Consider the following 14,082-nt stretch of genomic DNA (forward strand, 5'->3'; position numbering starts at 1 on the left):
TTCCACCCATTCCTCTTCCCCCAAATAGCCCATTTCCCAGGCAGGCCATTGGGCTAGTGCTACCTACGTGGCCCTTAAACATGACTTGCTTGCTCTGAAATTCAGCCCGACAATTTGAGCGTGGGCTGCAATCATCACAAAGAGCATGTTGGGGACTGGGTGGGTTGGCTGGCAGGGAAGACATGGAGTACCAAGCATCAAACCTGTTGGGTTCTTGGTGCTCTCTGAACTTGATTGTTTTCTTGCAGACATTCCATTACCAGGCTAGCTAACGTCATCAGTGTGAGGGAGAGGGGAGTTTGGTGGCCGGGCAAGCTATTATATATAAACAGCCAGCAAACTCTCCCTCACAGTGATGATGCACCAAGAACCCATCAGTTCAACCCTGACCTACAAGTGTTCTCCTCTATTGGAATCAAACATTGTTGGACCCAGAATCAAAACACTCCCACCCCAGTTCCAGGCATCGCCAACAGCAGATGTTTCTTAGGCCATCAAATCACAGAGCATGGCCTCCTGCAATGAACTTCAGCTGTCCCCAGCCCAAACTCACAAACAGCTGTTTCTATTTCATTTGTTGTCTTCTCCTGAACCGCAGTTAATAGCGTAGACATAGAGTTCCCCATTGGGGGAGATGGGCGGTAATATAAATTCAACAAACAAGCAAATAAAATAGACATGTCTGATGCCATCATACCTTTGAGAGAGGCAGGTGATGTTCCTCAAAGTCAACAGACCCAAATTGCAATTGCTAACCAGAAGACACTATAAATACACAAAGGACTTTTTCATACTTGCGTCTAATCTCAACACAAGTGTGCTCTGATAACATCTTTTTGGGGGGATTTTTTGAGAGAGGCTTAAATCTTCTTCAGCTATGCTGGGTTAGAGCAGGGTTCCCCCCTTCTTCCAACACAATCCAGGGGCAACCTCAAGGTGTATGAGATCTGTGAGGCCTTGTCCTCCATGATCTTGAAGGGAAGTCAGGGGACTGGCAGAGACTGGGAAGAGAAGCAACAGAGGCAGGAGAGGGATTGGCAGTGGGGACAACCAACCATCACACTGGTCTAGTTTTCTGCTGACTCATGGTGGGTGGACTGCAGCAATGGGGAAAGACACAAGACACCGCACAGCCCCAACACTGGGTATGGTGAGGGGCAATGGAAGTGTACATTCCCCACTCTTAGTCCGCCACAACCAGAATGCAAAATGAGCTTCCTTAGGTAGCAAACATGGTTTGGTTTGAACAAGGGGAGAAACAACATTTTGTCTTCTGTAGGTCACATTCCTGGGCAACATCAGAGAACCAAATAATGCTTTTCCCTACATTTACCCTTGCAACCCGAAGTCTAGCACTGCAGATTCTAGGCAACCTATTGATAAAAAAGAATAAGGCTTAACTGAAATACATTAAACAAAACTTAAACAACAGACAAAAGAAATTGTAACATATCTAGAGTTAAGGACTGGCTCCACTGGGAGGGGGTAGCTCTCAAACAGTTCCCAACCATCTTTAGTAGTAGATACAGATCGTGTGTGAATTATATTTAGAAGCAGGAAGCCTCTAAAGCAACCATCGCTATTGAACTTCAACTCCCCATTGGCTGTGGATTATGGAAACTGAAGTGCAACTCATCTGGATGGCACTAGGTATGAAAAGCTACTCTAGAAGGCAGCTAGCAAGAACCCTCTTTAGACTGATAGGCCAGATTGGGTAACGAGTTCCCCCCAGCATAAAAACTTCTGAATGAAGGTTCCTTATCAGAAAACACAACTGCCAAAGGCTTTTCCTGCAGATATCCCTTCGTAATCCACTTACGCCCTCAGATCAATCTTGCTCTAAGCTTCACTTCCCACCAATAATACTTTGACCATGTCAGGAAATGTATCCAAATGGACAAATAATATTCATCATGATATTCAAGTATTATCTGGACAACTGTACCAACTGCAGAAAAAAATCAATCAAATACATTTATTTATTTATTTATTTACTTACTTACTTACTATCCCGCCTTTATTATTTTTATACATAACTCAAGGTGGCGAACATACCCAATACTCCTTCCTCCTATCTTCTATTCCTGTATTTTTAAAAAAAAAAAAATTATCTGTGCTGTGATAACGCACGCAATAACAGCACATGGCTCTTCCATCCTGAATGTCACTACAAACTAAGCACATCACAAATGCTGCTAATATTTATGCCAGCTCCTTTTAATAATTCCTTCCGCTCTCAAACAGCCCATGAAAATTAACACTGATGAAAAGAATCGCTCTTTTCTAAAGGAGAATTTTACAAAACAGCTTCTGAAACAATCATTAGCAAAGCTGTTATGCAAAACATGTTTGCAATAATGCAAAAATGACAGCTACAGTACTGCCTAACAACATAAACACATTTTTTAAATCTTTATTTAAGTAATGAAAGCAAGAAAGAGGAGATGCTGAGGCTATACCTGATTGCTTTTCATAGTACATCAACATCACATATCTGCAATACAGGTAGTCCTTGACTTATGACCACAATTGGGACTGTAACTTCTGTTGCTAAGTGAGGCAGTTGTTAAGTGAGTCATGCCTGATTTTACAACCTTTTTTGTTGTGGTCATTAAGCAAATCACTGTGGTCATTAAGTGAATCTGGCTTCCCCATTGACTTTGGGGGAATGGTTGTAAGTGCAAGGACCAGTTGCAAGTCACTTTTTTCAGCACTGCTGTAACCTCAAATGGTCACTAAACAAATGGCTGTCAAGTCAAAGACTACCTGAACCAATCTGGGTTTCATATAACTCCAACCTGAGCTGCCCTCATTTTGGTTCTCTAAAGCAGTGTTGCTCAACCTTAGCAACAGTGAGGTGTGTGGACCTCAACTCCCAGAATTCCGCAGCCCACACATGGAAGTTGAAGTCCACACATCTCAAAAGTTGCTGAGGTTGAGCAACACTACTCTAAAACACCCCCTGCACAATGCAGCCAGCAGAACCACACCGATTCTTTTAATTAAATCAAACTGTGGTCACCTACACACGTTTGGATGACCCCAGCACAGAAAAGGTGGCCTTATCTAATAATACGTTCTGCAGTTTGGACACCCTGCCAGCAGTCTCTGATGCCACCACAGTGAAAGACCTCAATCATGCCACCCTTTTCCTCTTTACTGAATGCACGCTGTGAACATCTGTTACACAAAGAGCGATGAGCTACAGGAAGGTGAGGCGCAGCCTTCAGCACCAGACATCCTGAAGCTTGTCCTCCAGATGTGTTCGAAAAAACTTCTAAAGCTGGCTGCATGTTGTAATGCCAGCATACCTGGAAAGGACCAGCAGGGATAGTGCCACACTGCTTGATGTCTATTTACCTGGACTAATTCCTATCTTACATCTACGTGAGTAGGACGTCTAAGAACTTGTTCAGAGGAAACTAACAAGAACAAGACACCCCGTTTGGTGCAGTGGCTAAGAAGCTGGGCTGGAAACCAGGAGACCGAAAGCAGTTGGATGGCTTGGACCAGCCCCTCTCTCCCTGGGCCGAAAAACCCACCTCACGGGGTTCTTGTTGCAGGGGGCATAAGGAGGAGCAGCATTAGGTATCCTACCTTGGGTTGGCCCAAAATAAAGCAGAATATCAATGAACAAAAACAAACTGAGATCGCAACTGGATATTTGGCATCTATTTGAAATATAGAAATATGAAAAAGATAGAGCAGGCACTTTTACAACTTTCCTATCTGTGAAACAGCTCCATGTTGGATGTGGCCAGCCATCAAATACCCATCTAATGCAAGAAAATCTGGGCAGTCTCTCCCTAGCTCTACTAATCACCTCTGCCTTTTCTCTGCAATCAGATCTGGACAAGCAGCAACTAGAACAGTGTTTCTCAACCTTGGCCATTTTAAGAGGTCTGGACTTCAACTCCCAGAATTCCCCAGCCAGCCATGCGAGGAACACTGTACTAGACAATAGAAAAGGCCTCCTTGCTCCTTCCCCTGATTTTAGCAACATCCAACTTGATAAGGAGTTTTGCCAAGCGTGGAAGTTTGCAGCTCTTGGGTGACACTTTAGCTGCTCTTAATAAAAATACAAGCCCTTATATGGATGTTGGATTTCTTTTCCCCAAGGATCTGCATGCCTATGATTTTACTTGGATCCTCAGGAGAAGGGTGATTCTCTACAACACAAACAGAGAACTTCACATTTTGAGTCCTGAAACCATGCCAGCCAGTAGAGTTGTTTATTCGTTCAGTCGCTTCCGACTCTTCGTGACTTCATGGACCAGCCCACGCCAGAGCTTCCTGTCGGTCGTCAACACCCCCAGCTCCCCCAGGGACGAGTCTGTCACCTCTAGAATATCATCCATCCACCTTGCCCTTGGTCAGCCCCTCTTCCTTTTGCCCTCCACTTTCCTCAGCATCAGCATCTTCTCCAGGGTGTCCTGTCTTCTCATGATGTGGCCAAGGTATTTCAGTTTTGCCTTTAATATCATTCCCTCAAGTGAGCAGTCTGGCTTGATTTCCTGGAGGATCGACTGGTTTGACCTTCCTGCAGTCCAAGGCACTCTCAGAATTTTCCTCCAACACCACAGTTCCAGAGCATCGACCTTCCTTCGCTCAGCCTTCCTTATGGTCCAGCTCTCGCAGCCATATGTTACTACGGGGAACACCACTGCTTTAACTATGCGGACCTTTGTTGTCAGTGTGATGTCTCTGCTCTTAACTATTTTATCGAGATTGGTCATTGCTCTTCTCCCAAGGATTAAGCCTCTTCTGATTTCCTGACTGCAGTCAGCATCTGCAGTAATCTTCGCACCTAGAAATACAAAGTCTTTCACTGCTTCTACATTTTCTCCCTCTATTTGCCAGTTATCAATCAAGCTGGTTGCCATAATCTTGCTTTTTTTGAGGTTTAGCTGCAAGCCAGCTTTTGCACTTTCTTCTTTCACCTTCATCATAAGGCTCCGTTTCAAATGCAAAAAGTACTGCACACCACTACAAATATTTAATTCTGGTCTCTTTGAAACCCGGAGCCCATACAGTACTTCGTCTAAAACAGTGTTTCTCAGCCTCAGCCGGCTGGCTAAGGAATTCTGAGAGTTGAAGTCCACCCATCTTAAAGTGGCTGAGGTTGAGAAACACTGGCCTGGAATATGACCACAGATTTCGAGACTAATGCCTCTGAATTTCCAAAGGAGATGCAACTTTCATGCCTTCTACCCAAACATTAGATTTAACTCTGCTGCTAAGAAATGCGTTTGGCCCACAATTTCCCTTTGAACGGGGTTCTGAAATTACAGATTTCATGGCTGGGATAAATAGGGTCCACTTCTTGCTGTCTGTGCTTTGTGGCCATCTTCTTCTTTCTCTAATATCTCCCCCGACAAAGAGTTTTGCAGAATTCAAAACTCTGCCCTCTCTGCTACGCCGTTTGGGTTGGTCAAAATGCAAAGGCCTTTTTCCAGTTGTGAAAATATATCTTCCTTCGGACTCAACACGTTTCAGGAAACTTTAACTACATTTCTTGTTATGAGGTGATGGACCCAGACTGCCATTTGCAACAGCCCAAGATTGAAGTTGGGAGACGCAAAGGAAGGAAGAGAAATTGCAAGGGGAAAGTGAGTGGAATGTGCTCTCCAAGGAAATATTCTACATTATGGAGACTTCCAGCCCTGTGTTTGGAATTTTGCCCACTCTGACTCGGCGTCATTTCATAACCATGTTGGTGCAGAGCTTCCCCTCTGGTTTAAAATATATTTCATTTACGAAGCCAGCAGGGGAATTTGCCCTCGACATAAAAGCGCTGACTGTATAAGATGCATCTCCAATTCTCTCTGTGTTGCATTCCTCCAGCATATCGATAGACGGGCAATACCGCAACGCAATCTCCCAGTCCATCTTGAAAGATTAATTTCAGAAAAGCCTTTGGATTCATTCCAAGTCAGGCAAATAATTTGCAGCTATAAACAAGAGACAAATACCAACGTTGATGACAAAAAGGAAGCAAAACAACAAGTCGAAAATGATGAGGGCTGTTTTGGGTGGGAGGGGGAGAGAAATAAATGACAGATGATGACGGTGAACCTCCCGGGGACTCCCAAGCACCAAAGGAGAGTGGGGGTCTGGCCAACAAAATCGGGTAATGAATTCCCGAAAGCAACTTTGCAGCTGCCCAGCACTTCAGATGCCTGTCAGAAAGGCTAGGGGGGGGGGAAAGGGGGGGTCTTGGAGTCACACTGGGGGGGAAAGCTATAGAGAGCTGATAGGAGTTCAAGGCCTGCATTCAGCAGAGAAGCAGGGCCAGAACCACAGGGAGGGGGCAGTGCAGAGGGTTTTAGGGACAAAAGGATCATTACCTTGCCATGGCGCTGGAGCTTGAGCACCTCAATGATGCCATGAGCTAAACCGTGAAGGGCCACCCAAGACGGGAAGGTCGTGACAGAGAGGTCAGACTAAATGCGATCCCTGGGGAAGGTAATGGCAACCCACCCCAGTATTCTTGCCATGAAAACTAAATGGATCAGTACAACCAGAGAGGGGCCGACCAAGGGCAAGATGGACGGATGACATTCACGAGGGGACGGACTCGTCCCTGGGGGAGCTGGGGGTGTTGACGACCGACAGGAAGCTCTGGCGTGGGCTGGTCCATGAAGTCACGAAGAGTCGGAAGCGACTGAACGAATAAACAACAAAACCAATGAAGCTCCCCCACCCTGCAAGAAAAATGCAAAAGGGGGGGGATTTTATTTTATGGCCCTGCAGGCAAGCCACGGTGCAGCTTCTGAACCACCCTGTTTGCCCCCCCACCCTGTAATGAACTAAAAGTCAACAGGGGGCAGCACCTGGCTGACCATGTCTGGGCTCGGAAGCTACGAAGAGTCAGTTTGTACTAGATGGGAGACCACTAGGAAATCTTAGGGCCAGAGGCTAGAGTAAGAAATCGAAAAGCACGCCAGGAAAGGGCCACAGCAAACCACTCCTGGACTCTTACCAACCCCGCCCCCCCTGCACTGATGCGTTAACGACATCACCAGGAATTGAGTTCAATGCCAACTATACTTCACACTCTTCATTTATCCAACCTCTTGTATCGCCTGTGTCAGACAGGGGCAACAACCTGAAAGACAAGAAACTGCTAGGTGAAAAACAAACCTGGTGACTAGAATTCCCCCAATCAATCAAGGCAGCCTTCCAGGTAAGCGCCTGGCCTTCTGGGCCATGTTTTCCCGTTATTTTCCCCACTTCAGGTAAGCCCCCAGAAGCCGGGGTATAACCATCTGCATCCTGCTTCACCTGGATTCCAATAACCTCTAGTGGATCCCGCTCTTGGCAAAGGGTGTCTGGCATTGGATCAGGTGCATGCGCAAGAGTAGGAAAATCACTCTGGCTGAAAAAAGCCCACAAAGAAAAATACATTTCCTTCACTATGGTCAAAGTTTACTAACTGTATTAGCCACATCACAATACCTTTGTCTATGCAAATGTTGTTCTGCAGAGAAATATTGAAAATAGATGTTTAAAATGGCCGTATTGCTCTTCAAGATCCCTTTGTCTTTATACACAGAGAGAGAGACATAAGTCAACCCTGTTTAATAGACCTTGGTTTAGCAGACTCTGGCTACACTACATTTTTCATTTGAACTCCATCCCCATTTAACAGACTAATGTCCATTAAACAGAGAGTTTATCCTTAAATCAACAGTTTGACTGTTAAAGAGGGGTGTTACTGAAAATGTCACCCTTTTTTCAATTACATCATTACACAAATCATATAAATTAATGTAAATGACATAACTTCAGATTTAACCAGCTTTTGGGTTTAACAGACACCCTTTCCTACAGAATGGTCTGTTACACTGAGGTTTCTACAAACACATATACGTACCCTGCCAGATTTTCTTCTTTCTTTTTTCAACTCTTTTCTTTGTATCATTAACTCAATTTTCTTTTTAATTGTTTAGTGCTCATCTTGAGTGTCCCAGCCCAAAAAAATTGTTTTAAGTGGAGATCACAGCAGTTCTCTGCTACCTTCTATTTCTTAACTTCTTTGCAGAGCATTGGATATAATTGGGAAGAATGCTGATTAACACTGCTTTTCTGGAATGCAATGGTCTTTGTCTCACTGTTATCCCAGCTAGTCCAGGGACACACAAAAATTGCTTTTACACAGAGAACATATGGTATTATTTTAGAATAACGTATTATAGTATTCTACTCAACACACCACACCACTAGGACATAATTTGGAGAAAAAAAAAAGAGTGGAACTATTTCCCATTCTCCATGTCAGCCCCACTTGGATTTTCTAATTCCAACCCCGCACAGGATCTGAAAAATGTAAATGGATCTCAAGAACATCTGCAATGTGCAGGAAACCAATCAAACCATCCTTGAGGTCCCTTTCCAGCCTCTTCTTAAAAACCTCCAGAGATGGAGGACTCACAACCTCAATAGGTAGAGTCTTCTATGGAAACACAAGTTTTTCCTTATATTTAAGCAAAATCTAGGTAGCTACAAGTTACATCTGTTCTAGTTTCTGTGATCAAAGGAAAGAGTTCTTGACCATCCTCTATGTAACTTCCCTTTATGTACCTGAAGTAGACTATCATGTCTCACCTCTGTGGTCTTTAAGCAAACTGTCCCACTCTTGTATAGATCTTACTGTCAGAAAGTTTCCCTTTATGCTTAAACAAAATTAAGTCGCTATAACTTGTACCTGCGTTTTCTGGTCCTGTCCAGTCCATCTTCCCTGTAGCTTCGCTGTATGGATCTGAACATGACCCCCATGTCTCCTCTCAGCCTACTTTCCCAGATTGAATGATCTAAGTTCCTTCAGCCAGTCCTCAGAGGGCATGTCCTCAAGTCCCTGGATTATCTTGGTCAACTTTCTCTGTACCCTCTTGGGTTTGTCAATCTCCTTGTGGAAATGTGATACCCAGAATCTATACAGGACTCTGGGTGTGGTCTCATCAGAATAGTGAGGACTTCCCAATCTTTGATACAAGCCAAGTCTTATATTAGCCACAAACCAGCCTGTTTGGTTTCTCCTGGGGAGTCTTAATACTTTTTCTTACAAATAATGTGTAAACTTTGCAAAACATTGTATTCCCCCTGAGCCAAACAAAACATCTCTCTTTCATCCAGATGGTGCCATTTTGGTTATATGAGCATCCTAAGTACCTTGAGAAGAAGCTTATGTTATTATACATCTGTTAAGACTTTTCCTGGAACAGGAGGCCATTCTCTCAGTCACTCTTAGCTACGCTGCGCCTTGATTACTGCCATGTGGTCTCCATGGAGCTGCTCTTGAAGACCACTCAGAAGGGGCAGCTGGTCCAGAATGCAGTGCCTTGGGTAGTAATGGGCCATTCCAGGTGCAATCCAAGGTGCTGGTGGTCACCTTCGAAGCCCTTCATGGCTTGGGACCGGGTTACCTGAGGGACCGTCTTTTCCCAGTTGTTTCTACCTGTCCAATCTGTTCCGACAGGATGGGCATGCTCCGGGTCCCATTAGCCAAGGAATGTCAGCTGGCGGGGACCAGGAGATGCGCCTTTTCTGCCGTGGCGCCTGCCCTCTGGGACATCCTCCCTCCTGAGGTTAGGATGGCCCGGACCCTTCTGGCTTTTTGGAAGGCCTTGAAGACCTGGCTTTGTGCCTGGGCCTGGGATCCCAGGTGTGCGACGGGCCCTGTTTCCTGGTTGTGGTGACACCAACAGATTTTAATATCTCTTGGCTGCTATTTGTATTTAGTTTCTTTTGTATGGTTTTAATTGTTTGACTGTTTTTTTATGACTGTTAGCCGCCCAGAGTCACTGCTTTGAGATGGGCGGCTATATAAATTGAATAAATAAATAAATATAATAAATTCACAATGTGCCTATGTGATGCTGCTATTTCAAGGGCTGCACTGGGTACAGATTTGCTTCTGAGGGCAATTCAAGGTGTTGGTTGCCACCTTTAAAGCTGTTGGTGGCTCAGGACCTGGGCATCTTCAAAGGGACCATCTTTCCTCAGTTGGTTCTGCCCATTCAATAAGACCTAAGAGAAGAGATTCCCTTCAGGTCCCTTCACCTACAGCAGTCTTTCTCGACCGTAGCAACTTTAAGATGGGTGGACTTCAACTCCCAGAATTCCCCAGCCAGCATGGCTGGCATGAGAATTCTGGGAATTGAAGTCCACACACCTTAAACTTGCTAAGGTTGAGAAGCACAGACTTAGAGCCTGCCCTCTGCAGGGGTTGTGGCGATGACATTTTAAGTTCTGCCCTCCTTCTTGGGGGCAGCATTCCAGTGAGATCCAGATAGCCCCCACCTCACTGAGTTTTCAAGAGGCCAGCAAGACCTGGCTTCCTTGGAGGTGGGAAAGTTATGAGTTGTTCCTTTCTGGAGCCTGGAGTTTAATGAACGTAGAGCCTCCTTGATCACTAGCACTGTATTTTGTATTGTTATTTCTATTTATTATCTTATTTAATCCTTTTTACTTAATCTTATTTATGAAAAAAAAGTATGTAAGCCACTCCAATTTGGTTTTAATTGCTGTGGCATGTGAGTCCTGCGTATAAAGAAGCAATGAATAAATACATAAACAAAGGAACAAAGAAAGATGCTTGCCTGTTTCTTCAAAGAAGTACCCATTTCGGGACATCGCTGCCGGTGGACTTTCTGAGGAGGGGAAAAAAAACAGAGAAACCTAAGTTAGTTAGTAGCTCAAACAACTATTGTTTTCTTTTTAAAAAGTAAGCACTAAGTAAAAGTAAAATTAGCAAGCCTTTTTATTTACTAGATTTAGATTGCCCCTTTTTCTCCAGCCCAAGGCACTGTGCATAACACTCCTTCTTCCAATCCACACACACCCTCAAAACAGGATGGACTTGTCCTTTCCTTTTCCAACCCTAGTCCGTCCCTGGCCACCACCACACCACACCAGCATCTTCTGTTCACAACTGAACATTACAGGCATCTGCCACTGCCAATTGTCACTAGCCAGCCTATAGCCATTTGAGTCCCTTGACAACTTTTTCTTCATCAAGAGGAGGAAACATGGCTCTCCAGATTACTAAAATACATCTCCCAGCATCCCGCCCAACCGAGCACAACAGCTGCTGGAACTGTGCTCCACAGATGTTGCCCTGGGCTTTGTCCTTTTGAATGCACCCCAAGAATCTGACATTCATCTGAGGGGGCCCTTCCTATCCCATGCAGGGATCCAAATGAAAGCATCCCAAACTGACTGTTATCCAGCCACTGCTTCAACGCAGCCAGTGAAAGCAATCCCACCATCTCCTGGGGACGTACAAGGGCTGAGGTGGGCAAAGAACAGACCACACACACCCATGAACAGGCAACTTGCGTGCAAAACCAGTCAAGCAGTAGCAAGCATGTTCATTTCCAAGACGCAGACCCTCCACATTTGCAAACGTTTGCATCCTAGTTCTGCTCTGGACCAGGAGATAGGAGTCAGTTGGGTGTGCATCAGAATTCAAGCCTGATGGCTTTGCCCTAAGCCATAATATGACCTGCTTGATGTTGGCTTAGGTAGTCTGCTGCATGAATTTCAAACCAATGTTATAGCTTAGTAACGTTTGTGTGAACCCAATCCTATTGGCTGTTTACCAACTGAAACAAGGTTGAACAAATCACAGTTGATGTAATGTGGTAGCCCAGAACAATTACCACCTTAACTGTTGCTTTGGAATTTACTGTAATTGGGGAGGCTTTCTGATGAATCCTGTTAGAAACTAAGCTAGTTTCTTTTTTGGAAATGGACACTTATACAGGTAGTCCTCACATAACAACCATTTGTTTAGTGACAGTTCAGACTTACAACAGTGCTGAAAAAATGACTTACAGTTGGTCCTCAGACTTACGACCACTGCCACATCCCCGTGGTCACATGATCATCATTTGGGCACTTGGCAAACAGGTTCACATTTATGACAATCATAGCATCACATGGTCATGTAATCGCCACTTTTGACCTTCCCAGACAGCTTCTGGCAAGCAAAATCAATGGGGAACCATGTGATTGATTTAACAACCACATGGTTCACTTAATACCTGCAGTGATTCCCTTAACAACTGCCACAAAAAGGTCATAAAATTGGATCGGACTCTCTTAATTACTGCTTTGCTTAGCAACCAAAATTCTGGTCTCAATTATGGTTGTTAAGTGAGGACTATGTGTGTATCTACCACTGAACTCTCGCCTGTGACTGTAATAAACAGTGACTGTAATAAACAAGATGAGAGGTTCTCCTGTTAGAAAGGTACCCCTTGTCTACAAAATGATCAGCTACTATGTCATCATTTCTTCCAGCATTAAAAGTCTGGTGCTTGTCACACGAAAGAACCTATGAAAATGATTTTGTTCAGAAGCTTCTTGCTTTCGCTGTCTTGAAGCAAGGTGCTTCCATAAACTTCTGAACATGCATCAAACGTGTCTCTTCTTCTGGGAGTTGCATCTTGTTCTGGATTCTCAGGTTGTTGTTTTTTTCTGTGGGCCATCAAATCCATCCTCCATTCCCAGCCTCTGCTTGACAGCCTCCAGTGAAACACAGTCTACCCCATCCTTGATAATTGATTCTATGGGTTTCACCAACACCTACCATACTGTAACAATGGCTGTATCAGGTAAAGTCTTTCTAATCTTCCTTAGCTGGGAAGTTCAGGCAAAGCTCACCTTCCCTCTCCTAGTTCTCCTTTTAATGGCAAAAGAGCCAATTGCCATGATGATGGCGGTGATGATGATGATCAGCATGAAACAGGTAATGGTTAGGACCTGGTCATTTCACTTAGGATCTTACTTTGTGAACGTACACTGGTTGAATTTCAGTGGGTTGAACAAGGGCCACACCAATGGACAGGCCCCAGGGTATGTGCAAAGCTCTCCTTTGAAACAAGCTTTAAGTCCTTTTATCTAAATTAGCTTCACAAATCATGTCCTCCTTCTGTTTGAGGCTTTGGGGGATCGCAGTTGAATAAAAGCAATGCCTGCTACTCTTCATTTACAGATTGCAGTACAGCATTCATATGTGTTTGGAATTTTGTCCTATTTGCAGGTGTAGGGAGCCATGAAGATGACCTTGGAGAACCTACTCAGAAACTGTTACAACAACAACAGGTGCCAAAACAAGGAAAGTATTAGGAAGAGACTGGCTCTCCCTGTCTCCCTGGGGTGTAAGAGGGAGGGAAGGAAAAACACAGGCAGACTTGCGAGATTCAGTTCCTAGAACCTACCTCAATAAAATAGAGTTCTAGTCTTCCTGTGAAGTCAGTTTCCTGATCTGGAGACCCTCAAAGGGCTTAACATGGTCTGCTAAGAAACTCAGAGCAACAAGCACCCAAAGGCAGGCCACAATGCCATTGTACTGTCACCAATTAGTACTGATTTGTATCCACTTGGTTCACATACACACACACACCCCTTGTGCCTTGTGTGAACGTATGAGTAGACAAGTATAAAAGGAGGTCATGGGTTCTCCATCTCTGGAAATTTTTAAGAAGGAACTGGAGAACCACCTCATGGATAGTTTAACTGGTTTCCCTGAGCACCGCAGGAGGTTGGACTAAATGATTTTTGTGGCTCCTTCCAATGTCACAATTCTGGGATCCGATGGAGTATATAAGACCTATTAGGGCAGGCTACAGAAGCAGAAGGGCTTGTTCTGGAAGATTGCATCTTACGCAAGATGTGTGAGAGTGCCTGGATGAAGATATCTAAGAGGGTGCCACAACAGACAGATCTCAAAATCACACCAGTGATAGTGCCTGTGTGAACTGAATGAAGCACTGGAAAGAGTATAGGGAAACAAGTGCCGAAGATCTAAACCTTGATGGACGGGCCAAGCCTTGCTGAACATCTTACAGATGGTTGGGAACTATAGCCATCACAGAAAACAAGGGTTCTGCACAGGGATCCTATCCCGATGCTTCTGAAGCTCAGACCTAGCCAGCCAGCTTGTCATGAGTATGGATGGTGAACAGGAGGATGCCCCTATCCAGGGGGGAAAACACATGCGTAGTTTAGAGACGTTGAGCTGTCATTCAAAGAAACCCAGAACAGACCCACCTTGAGTTTTGGGGTTTATCTGTC

General features: G+C 44.6%; 1 protein-coding gene across 2 annotated transcripts in view; it reads right to left on the reverse strand.

Moving 5' to 3' along the window:
• SLC4A11 (solute carrier family 4 member 11) overlaps positions 1 to 14,082 on the reverse strand; it is a 143,740-nt gene that overhangs the window by 100,229 nt on the left and 29,429 nt on the right. For both annotated transcript variants that reach the window (XM_063309600.1, XM_063309599.1), the window contains exon 2: positions 10,602 to 10,652. In XM_063309600.1, coding sequence (XP_063165670.1) covers positions 10,602 to 10,652 — 51 coding nt within the window. The remainder of the gene's footprint in view (positions 1 to 10,601; positions 10,653 to 14,082) is intronic.

Source organism: Candoia aspera, chromosome 8 (assembly GCF_035149785.1).
Source record: "Candoia aspera isolate rCanAsp1 chromosome 8, rCanAsp1.hap2, whole genome shotgun sequence".
In the NCBI taxonomy this organism is placed as follows: domain Eukaryota; kingdom Metazoa; phylum Chordata; class Lepidosauria; order Squamata; family Boidae; genus Candoia; species Candoia aspera.